At 39.9% G+C, this 24,954-nt stretch overlaps 1 protein-coding gene across 6 annotated transcripts in view; it reads right to left on the bottom strand.

The window, feature by feature from the left end:
- Positions 1-24,954, bottom strand: part of ANO1 (anoctamin 1) — a 77,759-nt gene that overhangs the window by 3,575 nt on the left and 49,230 nt on the right. For 4 of the 6 annotated variants that reach the window (XM_027457954.3, XM_072038984.1, XM_027457950.3 and 1 more), the window contains 17 exons: positions 24,253-24,294; positions 21,024-21,088; positions 20,296-20,430; positions 19,064-19,224; positions 15,116-15,198; positions 13,403-13,414; positions 12,496-12,567; positions 9,437-9,511; positions 8,369-8,570; positions 7,537-7,648; positions 6,771-6,828; positions 6,562-6,662; positions 5,960-6,105; positions 4,487-4,639; positions 3,679-3,731; positions 2,012-2,196; positions 73-178 (listed from right to left, as the gene is read on the bottom strand). In XM_027457954.3, the coding sequence (XP_027313755.1) occupies positions 73-178; positions 2,012-2,196; positions 3,679-3,731; positions 4,487-4,639; positions 5,960-6,105; positions 6,562-6,662; positions 6,771-6,828; positions 7,537-7,648; positions 8,369-8,570; positions 9,437-9,511; positions 12,496-12,567; positions 13,403-13,414; positions 15,116-15,198; positions 19,064-19,224; positions 20,296-20,430; positions 21,024-21,088; positions 24,253-24,294 (1,761 nt within the window). The remainder of the gene's footprint in view (positions 1-72; positions 179-2,011; positions 2,197-3,678; positions 3,732-4,486; positions 4,640-5,959; positions 6,106-6,561; positions 6,663-6,770; positions 6,829-7,536; positions 7,649-8,368; positions 8,571-9,436; positions 9,512-12,495; positions 12,568-13,402; positions 13,415-15,115; positions 15,199-19,063; positions 19,225-20,295; positions 20,431-21,023; positions 21,089-24,252; positions 24,295-24,954) is intronic. The other 2 variants (XM_072038983.1, XM_072038985.1) reach the window with 1 other exon arrangement.

Below are 24,954 nucleotides of genomic sequence, written 5' to 3'. Positions count from 1 at the left end.
GCTTGCTCTAGTTAGCTGAAGAGATATGGTAACTTTCTTTTTCATATAAAAAGTGCATGCAGTATAACATACCTGGAAAACTATCACAAATGCTAATCTTGCAGCTAGGACAGCCCAGAAATCCTTTGAAATGTCATATTTGTTTTCAGACCAGGGGGGTTCTCGGTAATCTTTGTATCTGCAAAACAAGACTCAGTAGATAGTGATGTCATTCAAACATTTTAGCACAATGAGGAATTAACACCAAATGATTGAACAGTAGATCAAACCATCTAAAAGTGAGTTTGCTATTACAGCATTGCTCTATACTAACCTCTCACAAATAAGTTACAGCTGAAAGCCTCCCACAGCCTTCAAGTTTTAGCCAAAATTAAAGGTCTGCAATCTTAATATTCTCTGATTAATACAGATAATATAAACTCTGCATAAAGACGGAGTAAACTACACAACTCAAATTGTTTCTTGGTTTTAAAATCAACTTTCAATGAAAATAAATTAACATATTTTTCAGACTAACATTAAAGATGAAAATACAGATTCAGGTTCACAATGTATGCTATGCTATATGGTGTTCTGCGTAGTTTATGACTCACAAAAGACCACCACCAAATTCTGCTGTATAGAGAGAATATGAGAATTTTGCCTTAGCTGTGGCTTCCGGAAAATCTGTGAGCTAATCAACAATAACCTGTTAGGAATGGGACCAAAACCACCACCACCACCAACTATTACATATAAACCACAGCATCCTGTCAGTACTTTGCAAGAAATTGGGCTTCATATTTTCAAATGATCTAAAATTCCCTGGAATATGGGAGAAATTATGAAATGGGAAGAGGAAAGGCTATGACTAGAATGCAGATAAAGCTGCTGTTTTAACAAAGGACTTTGCCACTAACACTTCCCTTCTGCAAGTTTTGTGCTAGAAGCATGTTTGCCAACCTAATTTATCCTCTGTCCAAAGATCATGAGAAGGAAATCAGGAGAAATTAAAAGCAAACAAAGCTAATACATGTACAATTTTGGTTGTTTTTGTCTTTTATCTCAGAGTGATTTTTCAGCTTAGCAGTAATTTCAGCCTATCAAGCTTGCACTATGACAATTTCTAAGAAATATAAATTTTAAAGTAATACAACTATAGAGGTGTTCTGTTTCTTGGTCAGTCTGTGTAATTTTTCAGTGTATGTGTACCTAATAATCTTTTTTTTAATCTTTTTCTCTGTTGGTGTGTCTCTTCCACCCTTGTTCTCTTCTTCCCCTTCTTGCCCCCATTTCCCTGTATTATTTAGTCTTTTGGGTTTTGCTGTTCCAAGTGCTTCCACTGTTACATTTGGCTTTGGTCCCCAGTTATAAGCTTGAAAACATTTGCTTTGAAGATGTTGTGTATCTATGAAGGCCCGGGCAAAGCATGCATTTCAGTACTGACTTAGATTACTTGAAAAACTGAAATATGCAAACAATAATTTGTCTTTGACAATTAAAATAATATGTAGAAATTGTTACACGCAGACACATTTCCTGTACAATCACACTTTAAGTGGGTCTTAAGTTCCTGTGCAGATAAGGCTGCTGTTATTGTCATCAGGAATTTCTACAGAAATTGGAGAAGAGGTGGTATACTATGAAGTCACAGTCATTGTATCAGTAGCATACAACACCATGACATCAGACAAATACTATTTTGTTCCCTTGAAGTATCATTTAACTGGTTATAGTTATTTATCTCCTTTCCTGGAAAAGGGAATACATAATTGTAAAAATCTTTACACTGATAAACACTGAATTTAATAATGCTACTCTTTATTTCCCAAAATAAGCAGTACTTCATATGCAGAGTTTGTGGTTGCTTAATCTGTAAAGCAATAGCTCTACCTGATAGAAAACACCACCAAGGTGCTCAAAAGGTACTGAAAGTACAAGGGACCAAGGTCTACCCCAGGAATGTAAGAATTTGTTATGTTCTTAACCAGCTGGGAAAACACTTAAAATGAGTTATCATTCAAGAGAGTACCTGCATATCTGAACCTCGTAGCCAAGATCCATGGGGTCATTTGGAGCTGTTCCTGCTTGAAAATCGCTGACATTAAAAGAGGATAGTGTATGGTTCACGAAGCCATGCATGGTGCCATTCTCACTGTACATATACAGGTACACGAGGCGTGGAATGAAGTCGGATGTGAATGAGATCACAAATGCCTAAGCCATAAGAGTAGAGAATGAGCGCAATATTCAGGCACTGTTTAAGTTAATAATACACTCAAGTATCTCTTGCCCACACAGCTTGCACAAATCAGGATGGTCAGATAGGGGATGCTGCAGAAAACAAAAGGGGGAGTGCAGCCCACAGGTCCCTAAAAATGGAGTATTTACTGCAGTAACAAGGTGGTATTTACTGTTGACAATTTTGAGCTGCAGGACACGACATGGAGCAGTTTCATGTTGACCAAGATTTCTATGTGGTAACAACCTGATCTCTCTGGAGCATGAAGCTGTCGCACCCCCAGCATCAGAGAAAAGCAAAATAGTCTGCTGTTTCCCTGCGCCCCAACCATGACTTGACCCTCACACATTGTATAAAGCCTAAATGATTGATTTACATGGTCTGTTTTGCTTTTCTGCGAACAACTTATAGTCAGTTGAATCTTTAAATTCTCATTGCATCGCCAAAGCCCATTAACTTTGTGTGTTCTTTAGCTCTACCAAGTTAAAAAGATGAGCAGACTGAGACAGTTTTATTTTATGGTCACAAAAGTTCCATGTTTGGTTATTTAAAAAGGTTTTACAAAGATGTCATACACAAAAAGCAGAACAGCCAAGTCAGAGGATTTGTTCACAACTCTAGCTGTTCTTGTTTATCATTACTGTGAAGCATTCTCATTGGTATAAGTCTCATGTACACGTGGAACAAACACAGTACAAAATGTTTTACTAATTTTATGAGGGATAGTACATAGATCAAAGAGAAAATAACACTGGATAATGATGAAGAGAGATTACAAGGAAGAAAATAGAAAAATAGAGAAATTATTTCCAAAGGAAAAGAGGAGAAATGGTAAAGACAAGTAAGGCAGCATCCTAAATAACCACCAGAATGGTTCGGCCGTAGAAGACCAAACGCCTGCTGGCAAAGCTAAGGGATTTCCACTCTGGACAATATGGAGAAAATGAGAGGGCACGTCCACACATGGTGATAAGCCCTGAGTGGCTGTTATTACAAACATGTTTTCAGCTTGCCATTCTTTATTTTTCAACTTTCCCCAGGCATGGTGCAATGAGGATGATGAAAGTAGATGTATATTTATCTAGGATAATAGAAATGAATATAATGGAAGGAAAGCAAGAGAGAATCTGTTCTTATAGCCACAAAATACAACTTTTCTGATGAATCAAGATGCTGCAAGAAATGCTGATATTAAGGTGGTCTCAAAATTTTCTAAGGGATAGGACATTCAATGTGGAATTAACCAAAAATATCTTCATTGATTTTCAGAGCTGAGTAAGAGCAAAACTGTCACAACCTTAAAGTAAACACTGGATCTGATTCTCTAATATTTTAGCAAATTTCTAAATCATATACTTCCACTGAATTTGAGGGATTTAAGCTGAAATTAAACTAATGGAGCCAAATGGAAAAGCCAGCCTACTGAAGTAAAATTGCATTTGTGCAGAATTACTTACATTTATTATGACAGCAAGCTTTCCTATACCCCGGAGGATATTATACCAGATTCCTAAGGGAGTAAACAAACTTATGAATATTGTGCTAGTCATTAAACTTAGATAAATTACATTTTCAGTTAACAGTGCTAGGACCGTGCCAAACTTGAGTTATACATGAAATAAAAAATAGAAATTTATAAGAGATTAATTAAAAAGACCTGTAAGCAAAGTGAGCCCAACTCTGTCTTCCAGAGCTATACATAAACACTTTTTTTTTTTTTTTTTTTTTTTTAATATAGGTTTTGAGGGAAGGGGAGGACTGGTCTGCTGCTGTCTTGTGACTGCAGAGCCAGCTTCTGGCTGACCTCACCCACAGCTTTGCAGCTTCAAGAGATAAATGTCATTTGAGTGGGGACGAAGAGCCACGTTTACCCACAGACACCTTCCCTCTTTCACCTGTGTATTTCTCCAGCCCAGTCCAGAGCTTTTAAATGCAGAAATTTTTGCTTCTGCAAGAAAACTGCACTGCTAGGAAGAACAGCTGGTGTGCAGAACCATGCAAGATATTTCACTATTGTATTGATCACTTTGATTTGAAAAATGATATTTACCTAATAAAATATTAATCTGAATTTAAAGCACTGGTCTTTCTATTTTGAAAGTAAAGTCTTGATAAGTTATGACAGTTCACAGTTAAGCCACAGTCTAATGTTTTGAATTGTCCTATAAATGTCTTCCTGTTAATGAGACTAACTCAGCATAATAATATCCTGCCATCAATCCAGGAACAAACAAGCAGGGAGTCACTGCAGCAATGCGCACTTACCTATATCCTTCGCTCTGACTGCTACCGGTCTCCTCAGCTCTGTAACAAATTTTTTTGCATCTAAACGGATTTCAATGATGTTGTTCAACAAAGCAAACAGAGGCGCCAGTGGGAAGGATGCAACAAACAAGGTTACAAATCCAAACTGAATAACTGAGAAGAAAAAAAAAATGGGAGAATTTCAATGGATTCGGTCTGTATTTGTCAAATGCATCATGCCAGTGCCATTCCCCCAAATTCTAACAAAATGACACTTGCTGGGAGACTAGATTGCATTTTCTGCATGAAGCACTTTTGCCTAGCTGCTGCTCCATTCAGGCACTTAAAGGCCAGCTGTCCCTCCTGCAAAAGCCGGGACTGGTGAGGCAAGACCTGAAAAGTGACCAGAAAGACAGGGAAGCTCCTAACACAGCTTCCCTTTGGGCAATGCTGGCACAGCACCTATGCGCCTCTGGCAGTGAAGGGGCAAGGGAACACTGTGCCACCAGCTGCAGCAGGACTAATCATGCTCATGTCATACTCATTCCATTACTGCTTTAGTCACATCTTTCTTCTTCTGCTACTTACCCTCCTGAACTCACTAACTGCACGTTTTCTAATTGTTAGCTGCTGGTAACATAGCCTTGCAGTTTGCAGTACTAAATTTCAATCTGTTTCAACCACTCTGGACACCAAGATATTCTAATTCACCTCTGTATTTGCCAGGCACGCCCACTTTGGGTATTAGTGTATTTCATTGTTCTTTTCCAATATTTTTGCCTAGTCATTCCTGAAAACACTAAACAAGATTGCTCCTCTAGGACTGACCCTTCAGGAACCTTGGATACCATCACAAACAACATTATATGGAGCAGTCTTCTCTGCTTTTTCAAGATGGGATGGCGAAAAAGAAATGTAGTCTTAGGACCTCAATAATGCAGACCTGACATCCAGCACTTAAATGCCATATCAATCACTCAAGATGATACATTACTTGCAACACAATCTATGTAATATGTCAAGTACAACCTGGTCTACAGGCACATCTCTGAGAAGATTAAGTCTAGATTTTACAAAACAGAAACAATCTGGTGTGGGAATATACAGTGGGAACTGTCAAATCTGAATTAAATTAAATTAAATAACTTTTTCCCCTTGTAGGGTGTAATGGATGATGCAATCTGGCTCACAATCTCAGGTTTACTCTATTTATCATTTGTATTTAAAACTTGACAGTAACATATCACGTAGCTCAAAAGAAAGTACCTAAAATAAGTGCTAGAAATAAAGATCACCTTCACCAGATAGCATAAGTCACCTCTGAAGTAGCCCTTGACTGGCTGAGATATTCTACATTCTTAGACTATACACTTTAATAATTAAATTCTGCACCATATCCACTGTCTTCCAAATCTACAGTTTGAAAACCTCAGCTCTCCAACCCATTTAGTCAGAATAATTCTGCCTGAAATGCCTTCTTTCCACCTCACTCACTCATTTCCATATATTCAGGGGTAAGTCCAGCGAAAGGCTCCAGGTTGTAGTCCACTTCATAGCGCTGCTTTTTTTTGACGTGCTCCTCATGGTCTAAGGAACGCCGGCGCTTTAGTTTCATGTATCGTATAAATTTCTTCATTTTCCTGAGGGAAGTGGAAGTGATCCAGTTATCACGCTACTCTGGTCACAATGCCTATTTTTCAGATGGATAAGGAGTGACAAGTACACTATGTCAACAGACACACTGAGCTCTGTATCTACTTTCATAAAAACTGCATGAGTGCCATGATATGCTAAAAGGAAGTATCAGTGAAACATGGTTATGGTTGAATCACATGTTCAGAATTATACCTACTACTAGCAAGTAGGAAAACTGTAGATTTCCTAACTCTTTTCAGACACATGCATTGCTGGATGTAATTGCAGTGACATTGGTGCATCTGCAAAACAGCAAGGATGAAGTATCTGCTATACGGTAGACAGAGGCTCACTGCAAGGGTTTTGCAGATACCATCTTCATATCAAGGGGCCATAAATACACAGTGTGTTGTACACAGCATAAAAAACACGTGTTTGAGGAAAAAAAAGTTACTACTTACGGGATGCCAATCTCAAATAAATTGTTCTGAATCAGCTGCTTGCCCAACATGATGATACTGAGCTGTATGCACAGCTCCATCAGGCAACCGCCTGGTGCGCACTGCAGCGGACAGAGGAAAGGGAAGTCAGGACATTTGCTGCACCTTGCCAACAGGGGAAGAGGGTGCTCACACGTGCTATGAGCACAGGCATGGTAAAATGCAATTACCTCTTCCATTCGGAAAGAATGGAAAATGTAAACGTAGTCTCCTGGACGTCCAACAAATCTAGGACACAATGGGTAGAAATATAAAGTTCATACAGATTTTATTCTTTTAGTACTTGATTCCTAAAGCCATTTATGTGAAATTCTTTACCTCTGGGTGGAATCACTTAATACTTAGCCCTGAAAAAGGGAAGGTGAGCAATTAACTTGGAAGTTTGCTGTGTTTTTGTTTTGTTTTGTTTTAAAGACTAAGTCCTGTTTATTGAGTAAGCAACTTAGTAAAAACTGCAAGCCATGTGCCCTACATAGTATAGGCACATCTTGAAAGAAATCCTCTAAGGTGCATAAAACAGGGAAAAAAATCCCAAAAACATAAAAAAACATAAAATAAAATAAGACGGATGGGAAAGAACAGCTGGGAAATAAATTATTGGGGCATGCTTAGAAGAGCAGAGGTAGTAAGCTGCCCAGGCTGACCACTAGCTGTCAACCTCAGCCCGGTTTCCCAAGCTAGCTGCATGCTCCACGATCCTTAGGAGTATGCCTGAGCACCATCCTATCACTCAGAAATCACTCCAGAGCCAGAATCTGGCTTGGACTACATATGGGAACTCAACCTCATTTCTGTTGCATTAGCCAGACCATGCCCAATGGAGTCTACTGTCACCCATCTCAAAGTGTCTTCTTTGTCACCCAGGTGTGGCTTAACACCACTACCACCGTCTCAAGAAACAAACTGAAACACCGAACAGCATTTTACGTTACTCACCGGCCTTTGAAAAAAGCGACATAGAAGATGGGTGTGTAAGCATTGACAAATTTCAGAAGGAAAGCCTTAAAAATCAGACGCTCTTCAAAATTCTTGTCAGTTTTTGGCACCTCTGGAACCAATGGGACATGGGTAAGAAACATTGAGGATTTATTCTTATCTGGAACATTTCAAGGTGTTAAAAATGTGGACTTTGGACAACATTTTCAGCCACCCTTTAAACAGAGGTATGTATTTGCAGAGAGGTAAAGTAACATGGCCTCACAGAGGTCAGTGGTAAATCTGCTGAGGATCCTATTGTTCAGCTCCATTACAGCAGCAACTCCAGTGTCACTCCACATCTGGCAGATCTCCATGACAATCATTTGCAGAGTGGACAAGAACTGACTGAACTGAAAAGATTTCTGGACCTTTCATCACTGATGATTCTGATGTTTTGGGGATTTTTTTTTTCTGTACTTTTTTTTTCCTCTTACAGTTTTCCATTTCTACAGTTTTACATCTCTTATGCCAAGTAAACAATGGCAGAAAATGAAAGCAGTAATTTTCTGATATAGACAAGTCAAGGTCAAGAACAGGTACAGGAACCTCTGCTGTATCCCTGTCGCACATAACTGGTAAATGATTAGTACCATCACTGCTGAAAGATAGACTTTAGAAATAAAGCTGAATCCACGTGCACTTTGATATTTGTAAGTTAGTGGTGAGACTTCTAGCCACCCATTTGAATTTCCTGGGTTTGCTCACCATTTTGAAGTTAATAATGAAAGACAGTCCTTTTGGTACTCTCATTTATAATTGCTCCAACAAATACCACTTGATCTGCACCTACCGATCTGAGTTAGCCACCTTGCTATGCAGCCGTATACTTCATCCAGGATGATGATGACAACCAAATTGATGATGACAGCAGTGGCAGTGACAGTGACCCTGACGCTGGACCGGCCTGACGGAGTTGAGCTGATTGCCAGTGCTGCTGCAGTGGAGATTCTGTATATTATGACTCCAAACACTATAGCAAATGTCAGCCCCACCTGCAAGTAAGAGCAGCACAGCCTCTTATCAGAGATTTAACTATAAATACTTCGCATGGGACTTAGCTGTGACCTTAAAAAATGTGATCTCTGGGCCACATCCCAAGCCCACCAAATTCTGCATTAAGGCTCCCAGTCACTCTGATCAACCATAGAACAGATCCTTTTTTTGCTAGTAATTTGATCATCACAGTCCCCCAAACACATGAACGGAGTTAACATGGGGTTTTATACCTTTGGAAAGGGTTTAATCCTTTTTATCCAGCTGCCACTGTGATCTACGTCTGGAATTATTTCCTTCAACGTTTATTTTATATGTTGATGTTTTATAAGCAAATGGAAAAAAAAAGACTGTTCTAATAATTATTTTTCTTTTTTTTTTTTTTTTTTTTTTTTCCCAAATTAAACATTCTGTTTGCAATTCTCCTGTTGTATGGTAGAACCCCAAATTTGATATAATTAAAAATGTTGGCAAAAAGGATTGTAATTTCCACATCAATTCTTTCAAAAATGTTTGGCATAAGAATTATGTCATTCTCTACTTCCTGAGTACTTCTCAAGAGCACTCTGCATATGTTTTAAGCTTTGTCCCATCAGTGATGGTGGTAACCTCCATTTCTGTGCCCTCATTTTTCCATTGCCATGTTCAGGTGTGCTTATTCTTTACTGGAATGAGATGGCAAAGTAGTATTCCAATTTCTTTAAAAGTTTTTACATCATAAAACTAATAAAACATTTTAATTTTTTAACTGGTAAAAAGTCATTGCAAACTATGGCAATTTGATAAATCTGTCACAGTATATTACTTCTGTTCTATACAGTCATTCAGTAACATAAGTTTCAGGTTTTCCCCAGATGATGCTTACCATGAAGATAATGCCAACAAAATTGGTCAAATAGGCTGGAAAACGATCCTTCCATGTCAGCTTTTCTTTATCTGTCTAAATTTTTTTGGGGAAAAAGGCACATTTACTAAAGATGAAGCACGTGATTTTGTACATGTGACAAAAACACAGAGGGGAACAAAAGGCTAACAAACACACACCCAGTTAGCAGATGCAAAGACACAGTGTTTACAGTTACAATTCCACACGGGCAAATTGTTTACTCGAAATCTAGGTTCAAATTTGTCAAGAGCCTGCACTGCAAGTATAAATAAAACAGATTTTTCTGTATACTTTTTGAAGGAAACATGCAAATAGCCTGTCATAAACCATGAAGTAAGATCTCTCCCACTGTTAAATATTTTATTTTGCTTTCCCTGGAAAAATTCTTCCTCTTCTTCCCTTGTCCCACCCCAGTCAGTATTTGCAGCTTGGCAATTACACAACTGGTGCCACTGAAATCAAAAAACTTCAGGATGAGTGTACAGTTGATGGAAGACCTTGTTTTGCAGTGCAATCCCCTTCAAACTGCTTCAATGGGAGTAAGTTTTGACTACCTGACTACCCACATGGTATGTGCTGGGCCATGTCAATGGGAGTTAAGATACACCTGTGTAGTAACAGTTTGTAGGCTATCCTAAACCCAGTCAACCATCCAGTGACTCTACCACACTGAATTTGGGGAATTAAGATTTCGTTTAGAGCAGTATTGCTCATCTAGAGTCTTTCCTGAACTCTCATGCCGGGAATTGTTTCTAAACACCAGAAAATAAACAACAAAGTAGCATTACTGAAGATGACGCACATGTTATAATGAACATAAAAATATTACTCAAAACCCTATTTTTATCACATGCACGTTGCCTCAGGGAAGTGCAAGCAGCTCTTCCAACACACAGGCCATGCTCGACTGCAAAACATAACATCAATCCAGCATGTACACCTAAGATTAGCCATGCAGTGCCATTCCAGATGCAAGAAACATTGGCTAAAAGAGTGCTGAAGAAACAAGGAAGGGGAAGAAACCCAAAACTGAATGTGAATATTAAACAAGGGTTCAACAGCCAAAAACAATTGATTTGTGTCTTCCATAATTACTCATAATTTGAGTTTCCTCCTAAGTTTGAATAAAAAGAACCAATTTCACCCCAGCCATGACTGTCTTAACTCTTTGTCTCCATTTGTTTGCTGCCTCTTCTGGAAAATACCGATGCTTCTGATGGCAATCAAAGGAAACAAAAAAGGATCGGGCAACATAGCATTACAAAGTGATGATAAATTAATCTATATACTCTCTACTGACTCCACATACCCAGCATTTCAGCCATAAGTCAATATTCTGTTAGTTTGCTCAATGCTGTGCACTACGGCTTTAGGTTAATAAAAAATAACAACAGAAGACAAACTGTTGCCCCAAATCTTGGAATAGGTCAAACTGTCCTGCAAAGAATTTCCTGTTTTTAATTTAGGATTGTGCCATTCTTGTTCCTTTATGATGGGTAAAGGAGGAACACTTCGGTCATTCCTTAAAAAGTATATATGTATTTTTTCAATCAGACTTCTTTTGAAAAAAATACAAGCAATTTCTGGGTTGGCTTTAGACAGTTTTCCTTTAAGTTGTATGACAACTCAGAAATCTGATGTTGAATTTGAACTTGAACACTCTAGATCCCAATGAAAGATAATTACTAAGTCTTTCAGAAAAACTCCTTTTCTCACGTTTCCCAAATTAGTAACATCCAAATTGAACACAGCCCAAAAAGTTATAAATAGTCAAGTTTAAAAAAAAAACTCCCTTTATTGCTCAGCTTTCATACGCTGATATTTTGAGGTTACCATTCATTAATTGTTTGAGTATCCCAACCTTCTACATTTAAGAACTGAATTCTTAATACACCAAAAGGCACAGCAAGCTGCAAATTTTTAGTATACAACAAAGTCTGTGTTCAAACCTTGTTTATATAAGAGAGCAGCAACCCAAATTCTTTTTGTCCTGTAAGGGATTTTAACGTGCTGCAAGTCTGGTATTCCACAATGCACCGAGTGACTTGCAAAATGCAATGCCTGAAGTAGCTAGATGGTATTGGCATCAGCCTTGTGGCATCCTGAAAAGGGGGCCCGGCAGTACTCAAACTGGTCAGAGGAACTGCACTGGCTGAGGGTGAGACGTGTGTGCTCCTGGGACCAGCAGCACCTTTATCATATCCCCGAAAAGAGCAAGTTAAAAGCAGAAGTGAGCGATACCTTACCCGGTGAAATATAATGGAAGTTATGCTTTTAAAAGGCAGAAAGTTATTTATCAAAGCTGGAATTGGGCAAGAAAACTGGTGTTAGTGTTCTTAATTATGCTCTAGTAATATTTTAGAAAATATTTTACAAAACAGTCCCAAGACCTAAGCATAAAAAGTCAGACCCAGCTCAGCAGCAGGACGCTCATCTTCTACAGCTGTGTTAAAGCAGTGCCCAGTGCTTGATCTATGCTCCCAGCAAAAAGGCAAAAGCAGGTGTTAGGGCTCCCTGGGACAGCCACGACACCACCACAGGCCACCCAGCACAGCCAAAACCTCAATATGTAAAGCAACACAGATTTTTGGCCCCATGGGTTAACCTGCTGGCATGACAGAGAACCTCTCCTGAGATGCTTTACTTATAATAGCACAGAACAAGATGTTTTGCTGTATTTTTTTCCCTCAAACTTGATTTGTTAGCCCAACAGGAACACCCCTTCCATCAGACTTGATGAGCTTTCTTAAACCACACCTCTGTATCTGACAATATCATTGAGGACATCTCTAGACTTAATCAGGTCTTGAGTAAGAGAATGGACAAAGTACCACATGTATGCCAGGACTGAAAACAACTGGAATTTAAACAACACATTATGCAGTGTCTCTCTCTTTTTTTTTTATTATTTTTTTTTAACCCATTTCCATTCTTTTTCCCATAGTCTTGGGTCAGCACCTACTATAAATGACCTTCTTTTTCAACGTCTTATTTTTATTTTTTTTTAAAGGTGAAATAAATTAATATTTTTACCATACCTCTTTATGTTTGTGTTCTTTTCTTAGTGATTTTTCTAAAACCTTTGCTTCATATTCTGCTCTTGGATGATCCTGTAAAATAAGTCACATTTAATAAAAAGCAGTCATCTGTTTTCTGTATCACACGAATCATTTGCAGGTCAATTTCCTGATAAACTCCAAGTTTCTAACTCACTCAATACATCATTTATGTCAATTTATGGTCAACCGTACATTTAAAAAAATGTCAAATACCATATCATTCGCAGTACTACAGCAGCAAACGTAGAGTGATTTGCTATCAGACACCCAGCGGAAACCCTACATACATTTAAATTTAATACCTAAGAGTATACAGCACATCCTGCAGGCAGGTTCAAACCACTTGACATTATGCTTGGATATTCTTGATCTGCCTTTCTCATAAAAATTAGATTTTGCGTTAACTGTAATTTCAGTGACACTCAACTCTTGAAGGAAACACTTATTTGCTGTAAATATGAAAAACACGTTGCTTTGGGATCCCAGAAAACTGTCAACTGGGGCCTTCCCCTAATCCTGTCTTTGACAAAATCCACACAATTACCCATGTGCATTGCAGGAGAGGGCGTAGGAAATGCTCAAAAGTAAGAGACAGCCAAAAGATTTAGAAAGATTCACAGCTTCAGAATTCAAAATAATTATGCATTCATGAAAGATGCAGAATTCACAGTTATGCATTGGATGGAAAACAGAACAGATCTGAAAAAAGTCCAAACAAGTGGAGAGGGGGAGGATGTAAAGGAAAAGCAATCAGTGGGAGTTTTAAGGAAAATTGGAAAATTTGATGCTCGAAAAAGAAGAGGTGGAGATTAAAAGATGGCATTCATCGGTGGACATGTAATAAAAAAGGCAGGAGCAATAAAAAAAAAAAAGATGTTTTCCAAACCTTGACTGCCTCCTTCAGGAAACCAGAAAAAAAAAATAAAAAGAAAAAAAAAAGAAAACAAAAATTTGATTACTAAACTGTTGCAGATTATCTTGGATTTATATTTTTAAAATTACATGAAACAATAATAAGCGCAGTGGATGGCAGACACTAACAGAGAAAATCAGTCCACACATGTTCTACGATATCCGTTAACATTACTGTTCATACTGTATGATAGAGGTGTCCCTAAAAAACACCGGAAGATGAAACACTTTTTATTTTAGTGTATCACTTAAGACCCTGGCTCTTTACCTCATGACTGTATTATCTAGAATTACCTATACAAAACAAAGAATAAAATATACTTTTTTTTTTTTTTTTTTAAACAGCTGCTGCCTTTGGTTACACAAGGTTTTAGGCTGTAGAGCTATGAACCCGAACATGAAGGAGATAGCAGTCGGAAAGATACAGTTAATCCTTTCTCCTTTCATGTAGACTAACAGCAAGTTGCCAAAAATAAAAGGGCAGTATAGTATCCAGAAAATAAAACCCCGTATTCTCTCCCAGCTAGGTATGCTCTAGCAAAGTGCATGGCACAGAGGCTGCTTGCGTAGTATGCCTAAATATATTAAGGAGGACTTAATATATTAAGAGGAGATAATTCAAGCAGAAACATTTTGGGCGTGAAGGAAGCAATAACTGCCCAAGGCTCAGCAAGCTGCATGGCACCCTGTAAAGCCCACGAGGTTTTTGTTACGAGGGAACAATATTTGTTGTGTACCTACTCAGGATAGCTTGTGATATGACAAGTGCAGCCATGCTCCTCTTAAAAACAACAACAGCAAAATATCTGGACATGTGGGCAGCTGGGCAGCGGCTCTGTGCCAGCTGGGGTGCTGCAGCCACCATGCCACATGCCAAGGGCAGTGGGGTGACACGGGAGACCCATGACCCCAGCCTGTACCCGAGACTGCCTCAGCTGTCACTGTGCTGGGAGTGGGGCAGGTGAGCACTTTTTGTAAAGTGTGATATTAGAAACAAAAAGGTGTGAGCATTGTCTCTCCTTTCCTTCTAGAACTTCAATGATTTTTTAATATCCTTTTTCATACAAATTTGACCCTTTCCCCTTTCAAGCTATTTAGTGTATTTATTATAAACCTGGGTAAGGATTTTTATTTTTTTTTTGGTATATGAAAAAAAATATGCCTCAACATTTATGTTCTTCCCAGTGTCCAAAGTCCACATATCTGGCAGTATTTTCTCAGGTATTTGCCAAGTCAGAGCTTGATCCTGCATCGCTAAAGTTAATAGGAATTTTTCAGTGCCATTTTATTTTATTTTACACAATGCTGTAGCTATCAAGTTCCATACATTCGCTTCTGATTTACAGCCCTGTGAGATGAACAAGGTCTGTGGTTGTTAGCACCCTGACACCAGGCAAGGAGTAACATGTGAGCCATATATTCCATGCATGCGCTGCTAGGTGTGACCTGGCTGCACATTCACAAAAAAAAAATAAAAAAACACCACCAGATTTTGTAGCTATACAATTATGTTCCTATGGCAACAATACGTACTAGTCATACCCGTGCTATAAAAACCTCAAACAGTTCATGCATGGGATTTTCCTGTCTTTTAAGCACCCCATGAGCCAACGTCTGGCGGCTCAGGGCAAGGAGGGACTTGTAATGCCGCGGCGGAAAGCAGAAAGTCAGAAAGGAAGGGACAAACCTCCTCCTCTTCAAACCCAGTCAGGTCCCACCTGTAGTTGAGGCGCATCTGCTTTCTCTTCCAGTGTTCCATAAAGGTAGCAGCTGAAATGACAGGTTGACAATTATTTGGGCGTTTCACAAAAAGCTTCGGAAGTCGTATCAGCCTCGGGGACATGCCTTGAAGCTGCACCTGCCAGGAAGATGCCTGTGGGCACACTCCCTGTTGCCACCAGGAGGTCCCAGCAGGTGCAGCATTACACAGCACACCCAGCCGGCCTGACTCCTCTGTGGCTGCTCGCTCCTTCAGCGGTAACGTCTGCCTGGGAAGTGCCGGTAATCGGTGCTAGCAGCCAACTTTTCTACATGAGCTAAAAGAAAGGGCATTCGCTGTACCCACGTGGCTACATGCAGAACGATGCATGCAATTTTTTAAGGGGTCTAAGCAAGTCAGACACCTAAACTTATTTAAATATTTGTGTGTGACTAATGATACTGCTTGTCTTCATCTGTATGCAATTCTGTCTGTAAGCCCAAACAAATCTGTGTTTCATCTCTACAAAATATGACTGATGTAACTAGCCTAGTACTGTTGATATAGTTATTCCCTCAAAGATATCAAAATAAACCATTTTCGTATTATAATTCCATCCATCTAGTAGTCATAATAGTACTGTTAGCTCTTATAATCACACCCAAACCAAAATATTCATGCCAGTGTAAAAGCTGCAGGTGGGCAGGCTGTTAAAGAAGCCTTTAATATATGTATATATTTTTATCATTAGAAGAACTAGAATTTTCTTTTTGATGGGGAAGAATTCCAGAAAAAAAACCTCATTAATGCAGTTCTTGAGTCACAGTAAAAGATCCTGGTCTATATCAGTCTATCTGCCTCTGAGACAGAGCAAGTTCTCAGAGGACATATTTAGATGCTGGGAATACACCAGTACCGTATAATAAATAAGTGATTATGAAAGAGGCAAGTCTACCCAGAAGTGGTGTTCCCAGGGGAGCTTCCCACAGTGAGCATTAACAGATGTGCTCAGAAACATTCACCCCCCACACTCAGGAAAAACAGAGGCAGGGAGAGGGCAAGAAGGTTGAATACAGAGGAAAGGACACCCTCGTGACTGGAGCCTGGCTATGGTCATGACACTCATTCATCTTCTAAGTGAAACTCCCACCTGCCAAACTTACAACTGAGTCCCTGCACAAGCCATATGCTTCCTGTAAATCTGTATCAACATAAGTATCTCTTAAGAGAGACCACGTCATGGCCGCAGGGCTCCCTCCCCATCCCATGCTGCTGCAGCTCCTGCCCTGGGATTTGCAGTTTCCATCCACAGTCAGGAATATGGAAAACGAGTAACGCATCATTTCTTAGTGCTACTACCAATCATTTCATGGCACTGCCTTGCAACAATGCAAAATGAAAATACCGCATCTGAAATGCAGCCAGCTCATTTCAAAAGCAGTGGGCACACGTGCCATGTAGGATGCAGTAGCAGAGCACTGCCTCTTCACCAGGCATACTTGCATTTTCATATTTCATCTGGGCCCACCAGCAGAAATGGAGCTCAACAGTTCCCAAAGGTTACCATCCAGGTACTCTTATTTTCTCAGATTTTTAATGACATTTCAGACCACAGCTTCAGGTTTACTCCTTTGGAAAAAAGCCAGTATCACTCAGTACAAGGTAAGATTCATGGCTGGGCCAAGGAGAGCCTGCTATTCTGGGGAGCAGCACTGTGCTATGGTCAATATTTAATGCTGAATCTGTGACAGAAGTCCAGCTCAGTGCTGTAGCTGCTGTAACTCCCACGAGTAGAGTTCTCTGGGTTGTTGTAATAACACCACAGAAAGAAAGCTTGGCTAAGTGATTGCTCAGAGGGATAGCTCCAAACTTGAAATAATTTCTCTTTTGCTATGCTAAGGAGACCCTGTGTCACCCGAGCAGGTCAGTTAGCTTCCCTCTGCCTCAGTTCTTCAGCTGCACATCAGCCTAATAAAGCTTCTCCTTACAGGCAGAGGTGCTCACAAATGGATGGCACTGAAGACTATTTGTGTACCTACACTTACAGACAATTTCTGTTGAAACTGTTTTCTAAAAAAAGTGTTCCTTTCGTTTTTTAAAAAAATACTTTGACAAATCCTTTAGAAACTGCAGTAATGCAAATTCATAACCTTGTGGAAAAAGTTCAGACTTCCCAATTCAAAATGACATTTTTGAAAAAACAAACATTTATTTTACATGGTATTACTCTGAAATAAAATGTTATGCTGACCCAGAACAACTCAGGAAGTTTCACACTCCACTCCAACACTATCTCTGATATTAAGCCTCACTTTGTACAGAGCACAGAAACTGGTTTCTGCCAATACTCCTGCCTTTGCCCAAGAAGGTTAAAAATGGATGGAGGGACCCACAGCTTTTTGCTAAAGAAAGGGAGGTAGACAGCCTCACTCTTTGGATAATAGAGCATTATGTGCCAAGAACTGTGCGTGGGTCACGATAACAGTAAACGAAAGAGACCGAAACTGATACTTGACTCTCCACATGACAGCATCAGACTATTTAAAGCCTCTGACATGGCACCCTGCTTTGGGGTGTATCACATTTCTCCCTGTACGTTACACGCCCAGATGATCCTGAAGATCACAGTCACTCCTCCCTGCTGTAAAGTAGTTCAGTTCAACCTCCCCAACTCTCCAGCTTTCCCTCTCAACCTGTTGCACTCCCAACACTCCACTGCCCCTCCAATCTATCTGCAGCACTGTCCTTTTCCTTGCAGTCATCAACAATGAGCTCTTAGTAAGTGGACTTACACTGATGTATGCTGAAATCAGTTCCAGCAAGTGCGAGTGTAAAAAATGGTTCATTACATACTAGAACAAATAAAAATCCATATTGGGTTTTTAGGATTAAATATCACCCAGAACAGTTTCTTGGGTAGCTCACAACAAGGTTGACAGGAGGGGCTAATGTCCTGTGCCCCTCACCAACACTGGGAACATGTGGCTGTTGAACTTCATAGCTGAGGGGAGTAAAGTGCACACCCCTGTTCTCTTGCAGCATCTCACAGAATCACAGAATTGTCTCGGTTGGAAGAGACCTCCAAGATCACCTAGCCCAACTTCTGACCTAACACTAACCAGTCCTCCACTAAACCATATCACTAAGCTCTACATCTAAATATCTTTCAAAGACCTCCAGGGATGGTGACTCAACCACATCTCTGTACAGGGCTCCCAGTTAAAACCACGTGTTCTGAACCCAACAGTTCCCATTTATCTAAACAGGCCCCATGGCCTTGCAGCAGGGATGACCATGGCTCACACAAGCCTCTTAACCACCCTTGAACCACTCTCACAAAGGTTTCACAATGCTTTTAAATAAGTTCCCCAGATGAGAAAAGAAAGGTTAAGTGACTGGCTCAAATACAGGGCCAGTCAGCATCAGAAAAAATACCTATAACACTGTTGCCGGTCCACACGCGTGATGTCTGCTTGCTGATAAACTTAATTGCTTCTCAGAGCACACTCAAGAATCAATCTTGGTTTGTCCGGAGATGTTTAAAGGCCATTACACTTCCCTGCGGAGCCCTCCCCTCAACCCCAAAGTACATCAATACATTTCTTCTGTAATGTTCTAAAGTGGAAGCTGGCTCTGCAAATAGATTTTTTTTTGGCAAGCTATGCAATCCAGTTAATGAAATTTTGACATACCATGCTGCAGTTTTATGACAGATGCTTAACAATCTCATTTGATATTCATCTTGAGCAACTTTTTGAATTTTAGCTTTCAGTCCAGAATATAAATTTTGGGGTGACAGTTTCATGTTGGGGGGGGGGGGAGAGTTCTTTATATAATTAACTGTCTGGGTATAAATATACCACTTTATCTCTTCTGTTTCTTCCTGTTGTGTTTTAAATAATTAAAAACTTAACATCAAGGCATTTATCTTCTTACCCCAGAGAGCCATGAAGACTGAGAAGAAGACAGTTGCAGGGTTATCAAAAAGATGACTTGCACGAGCAGTTGCACAAGCAGAGCTCATCTTCCAGTAACTGCATGTTCTGTCACACAAGGGACACATGGTGATATTGTTTCTCTGGTCACACATTTCCATACTGCAAGGAAAAAACAACACGTGTGAAAAGCAAGGTCAGTACAGCTCATCTTCCATGCTCTGACAATATTTTTTGATGGGCCATTCTCTTTGGCACAGCATCTATTTCTGATCTGTAAGACCATTAAATGCTACTCTTGTAGTGATTCTCTCTCCTGGCCCAGTGAGTAGCTCTGTCCGTAACCTACACTGATACAGGGGCTGAAATAGATGCATAAAGGTCTATGCTTTTTATTACAGAAACTTAAAGCTAAAAACATAAAAAATAAATACATAATTCTTGTTTTAAAATACTAACGACAGTAATAGATAAGGTAACAAGGGAAACGTTGAGTATTAAGAGATGAGTTAATTAATTTAACCTCTCTGCACTCCATCTCTGAAATAGCAATAGTGACGCTCTCCTTGACTTTCTTCCACAGTTGGAAAAAGTACAAAGGAATATTAACAAACAAAAATAACTATATTTTTTATATCTATTAATCTGCTTTGTTAATCACTGCTTATGGTTGCTGCACAAAGTATGTAATTTTCATACACAGCTGATGATGCATAATGCAAAATCATAAGGCTTTAAAAATTATTATGATACAAAACTTAGTAAAATTTAAAAATAGTATGACATCAAGATTTTGTTAATCTGACCACAATTGCTTAGTTTAGACGTGTATATTCTTTATTTATCTTCATGCCACACAGCACACTTGTCAGCATTTTAAGATGGAAAGCACTAAAAACTATCATTAGCAGCATTTTGTCGGTTTGTTTTAACATAATGATCTGAGTTAGAAAAAAAATACCTGAGCAAACAGCCAAGAATTATTTTTAGTACATCAATGCAACTCAACAAATAATATTAACAATAATTGCTAATGATTTTAAAATACACTTTATTTCTGGTGCCTGCGCTCAGCTGTTGGTAAGTCTCCATATTGCTTATTAGAAACAGGAATTGGTGAGACTGTAGGCTCCCCTGGCCTGGGAAACTTGCCCTCACCTCAAGCACACCTCCCAAAAGATGAAGCATACAAAGGAAGACAAATCTGTTTTTTTCCTCTTTGTTCGTTTTTACCTTGGTATATTCTCATCCACAGTTGCACAGCCGTATAGGAAAACAATAATCCCTACAATGGAAGCTGGAATAAGCATTTGTGTATAAACTCCCAGCCAGGCAAAATATAGTCCAATCTTCTCTCCAAAGTATTTTCTGAAAGACATTAAAGATTTAAAGAGAGAGAGAGAGAAAAAAAAATGTTTCCTATTTCTTAAAATATATCATGGATAAAATTATGAATCACAGCTGGATTTAGCATGGAGAAAGTAAGATCCGATGACCTGTGGGAATGTTTTCCCCTCAGAGGACTCTCTTTCTCATGATGCTTGGAGTTAATCCAGTGATGCAGGCACCATGAAAGCCAGTCAGTCCAACTGGTCATTTTTTTCCCGTCTTTCTGCCGTGTAAACTGGTATCTTTGGACCTCCTGAGAGCTATTCATCTCACAAAAGCCCTGCATTTTCTGTAACTTAGTTGCTCCATAGAGTCTCTACTCTCACCCAGAGCAAAAAAACCTCATTGAGAGCGCTGAAGCCCTGCACAAACTTCCTCCGACCCAGCCCTGCTCTCCTTGTTTCCACCAGGCTAGCCAGAGGTGCAGATGTGGGACTATTCCTGGGCACAGCACTGCAAGCTCACAGTCGTCCATCCTCAGGAGGATGGGCACCGAGGGACCTGCACGTGCTGCAGAGCATGGGTGGGAAGGGCTGCGGCGCGGGAACCCGACCTTGGGGCTGAGCTCTCACCTCACCAGGTCAATGGGCTGGTATTTATAGAAGACTCCATAGCTTGCCCACTCCTCGCACAGCAGCTGTAAAAGAGAAAAGAAGGTCAAAACAGAAGCAACACATGCATGACTTACTTCTCCTTTGCAGTGCTCATGCTGTGATCCGGTCTCACCTCTCTTCAATTTCAAAACATAACTCAGATCTGCCAATACACACAGTCTGCATTAAGCATTAAATACAAATTCGGTGATCTGGCATGCTATAACGCAGTGATGAATTCTAGTACATTAAAAGGCTCTTCAGCAATGGGATTGATGGATAACTACAGCAGAGATGGGGAGAGCAGTCCTGATTTTATGATCTGCAGAAAGACTCTAGCAGAATAGACGCAAAAGATGAACATACTTTGAGTTACAAGATGGAGAAAACTAGCATAAGTGGGTTTGTTTTCATAGCGTGAATATTCAGCATTCATCAAGAGGAGCTGTGCAGAGGTGCCTGGAAGGCTCCATTTAATAGGAGTTCCGCTTTAAACTAGAAGAATGTGATGATTTCCACCCATTCTTCTGGTTGGAATATAAGCCAAGGAAAACAATGATTCCCCACTAGTGATTTATAAAATTAAATCCCTCACAAAAAATAGTTTCCTACAAGATCTTCAACTTATCCTTTACTTTCTAAAACACGGAAATAGCATATCTATGATCTGTTTTTTAAAATATAGTTCAACTATCAGACTGAACAAGAAATCTGTGTGTGTGTCCGAAAAATAGTGGATGAAATAACTATGCTCATTGGCCACCTGTTGCCATCACCTTCCCTGGGACGAGGGTACTGGCCTCTCACCACCTGCTTGTGAATTCACATCTTCTCTACTTCTTTCCTTGCTTCAACCCAGTTACAAGAGCTAGGGAGCATGATGTTCCTGAACTAATGACTAATATTTCAAGGAGATGCTCGGATGGTAATTTCTGAGACCACTTCTTAGGAGACCAGCCCACACAGGATGCCACTGCTCAAGTCCATACGCTATGTTATTGCAGCAGGGAGAAGCTTGGCATATGTGGCTGTGCTCCTTCAGTGATGCACAGCAAAGCAAGGTCAGGCAGGCTGGTGCTCCAGCTTCTGCCACACACAGCCCCCCTCTAGCACTGTATCACACAACCAGCACGGTTTCTAGACCAGGTCTGCAATTCTTCTGCCAATTTATAAGTACAAACCTTCCAAGCTAAACAGCGGTACCACACCTTCAAATCATTCCAAAATACAGCCTTCCTTCTATGGGAATGTGATGTCAAAAATACAGGTGGACTCCGGATCTTCCCCTCCTTGCCCAAAATAATTCATCTTTATTAGTTTCCTTACAACCGCAAGGGCAGAAACTGAAACCTGAAAGGCAGACTTCTATTAAATATCAACATTCTCGCAAGTGTGATTTGAATTCTGTTCTAGGTTTCTTTCAACCATGTTTCCAAAAATTTAAGGTTGGCTGCCTCTGCCTAGGAAACATGCAATGATTCAGGCACCTCAACATTCATGCGTATGAGCAGAGATATTTCTTTTTATTATTTTTTCACTTCCTTTTAATAAGCTAAGTCAGTGCTGGAAACAAGATAATTCCTCAGTGAGATACACTGGTCAAACCTATCAGGTAACACTAAACTGAGGAGATTTTGCATCAGTGTCATTTTTCACTTTTGTACGGCACTTCAAACAAAATTTACATTTATAGTACAAATGAATTATCTCATTTATCCTGACATTTATCAGCCTGTTATTCAAAGCACAGCTTCAAAGACATGATAATAGAAGATCAGTTTGCTAGTCCTAAATATTTACTTCATTTCTATGCTCAAATTTAATTCTGTTGTAAAAAAGGCACAACCTGGCCTAGCACTGGATTAGATTAAAGAAAACTTCAAGAAAGCAGAAGAGACATGCCAAAGCACACCAAAGTATTATTTGAAGGAACTGGAAGCCGAAGCAAAGGTAAACATTTCAAAACAGACAGTGGACTTGTGAAATAAGTGCATTTGTGAGGTTAGTAGTAAAGATAATAATCCAGACGCTTTACAAAATGCGGACTTTCATCCTGTTTTTGTTTGAGAGATGTATTGCTCAATGATGACATGACAACCATGTGGTATTTTTAACACAAATCAATGGGGGTGGATGGGTGGGAGGGAGGGAATCAACAGCAGCTGTCCCTTGGTGAGACACTTGCACATTGAGGCCCAGCAGACCTCTAATTTTGGGTACCTATTTTCATATGGCCACCCTTGAGGGCCTGAGATCTGCTTCTCCCATGCCCTGAGCCACACTTTTCCACAGAATCTTTCTGGGGATGTGATCATGAAACAAGTCAGAAAGGCAAAGGCAAGGTGGTGGTGCTGCTAGTCTGGAAGCCCAATGTATGTGGCACCAAATTCAGAAACTCTTCCTGGAAGCGGGGAGGTTATGAGTGGACTTAAGCTCTCATCTGCCACACTGAAAATGAGAATTTGCTTTAGAGAAGTGTGGTCACAAGTATGCAGCACTTCCATTCTGAATTTCAGAAGCTGACATTTCTGCACATTGTAGAAAAAAATGCATTTTCTGATGAGAAGTATTCCTTCAGAATTGTTCCTAAACAAATGCTTTTGAGTATACAGGCACTAAAAACAATTTAAGCCACAGACTTATGTGGAAAGTGATACAGGGCATCAGCATACAACCATAAGACCATCTCTGGCTGAACTCCACAGTAGAACTTAGATGCAAATGAGAATTTATCAGGAATGTGCCATTCCCAATAGCCATCGCCATCACACTCATGTTTTGGGTGGTCCCCTCCCTCTGTCCAGAGCAGCAGCACATTAACTCACCAGAGACTGCAATGCTTTTTGCACAGGTCACTGTGGCATGAAGCAGGGTTTGTTTCAGGTATGGATATCAGAAGATGGCTGAGCATATTCTCGTCAGTGCAGGCCTGACATTACATCACCCCAACTTTAGGATCCATGTCTAAATGCTGTCAATACTTGCCAACACAGCAAGTAATGCATTACCACCAACCTTGTACTTTATACATAGCCACATCGTGCTCCACATTAAGGCAGATTGAAACGTTAGGAAGTATTTATGTACTTCTACTGCGTGGCATTTTCATGGTATTTTGTGTGAAATCCTGGCAATGCCCAGATCCCAGTCGGTGACTTCAGGCTGCGACTCTGGCAAAAACCTGTTAAGCCCTGTTACATCCACTTACTTTTCTGTCATTAGGTTCGACGTTTTCACCTTCATAGTCACCCTTTAAAAAAAAAGAAAACTTGTGTCATTCAGAGAGTTGCACCCAGAGCTGCTATGCCTCCTGCAATGCCCGTGTATCCTGCTCACTTAATGCATCGAAAACAGAAATGCAATCTGTAAAATAATGCTGTATTTTAGGAGTTCATTTGTCATAGCACACTTTGTCTCCTGTCGTTGGGCACATTAAGAAAGAGTAATGATGTCTGTCACCGGGATAAAAGGAATGAATAAGTGATAAAGGTGGCCTAAAAATGTCAAGGGAAAGGATGTGGTATTTCCACGGTGTTTGGGGTTCATCTCAGTCCACTTGACAGAGGAGAGAGCAGCTGAGAGAGCTGATCTGTATCCAGACTCTCCAAACACTCAGGGCTGATTAGATCTGAGGTTTTAATATGGAGCTATTTTTAAATACGATAAAGGAGTAAATGAAGACAACAAATAAATTACTTACAACAGAGCCTATCAGTAGCTGTCTAAAGATGTGAGGCCAGTACATGCAGAGAAGTTTATTTAACCTTTTTGGATTTCTAAGTGATATCACTGTAGCTTGCAAGTGCCTGATGTTTGTGATAAGCATCGGACAGATGACGAGCCTGTTGTGATCACTGTTACCCAGAAATAAAACACTCAAGACAAAATGAGCAGGGCAGAAAACTAAGAT

Source organism: Anas platyrhynchos, chromosome 5 (genome assembly GCF_047663525.1).
Source record: "Anas platyrhynchos isolate ZD024472 breed Pekin duck chromosome 5, IASCAAS_PekinDuck_T2T, whole genome shotgun sequence".
Taxonomy (NCBI): Eukaryota; Metazoa; Chordata; class Aves; order Anseriformes; family Anatidae; genus Anas; species Anas platyrhynchos.
The sequence above is the reverse complement of the archived record's forward strand: the minus strand, read 5'-3'. Positions and strand labels throughout refer to the sequence as shown.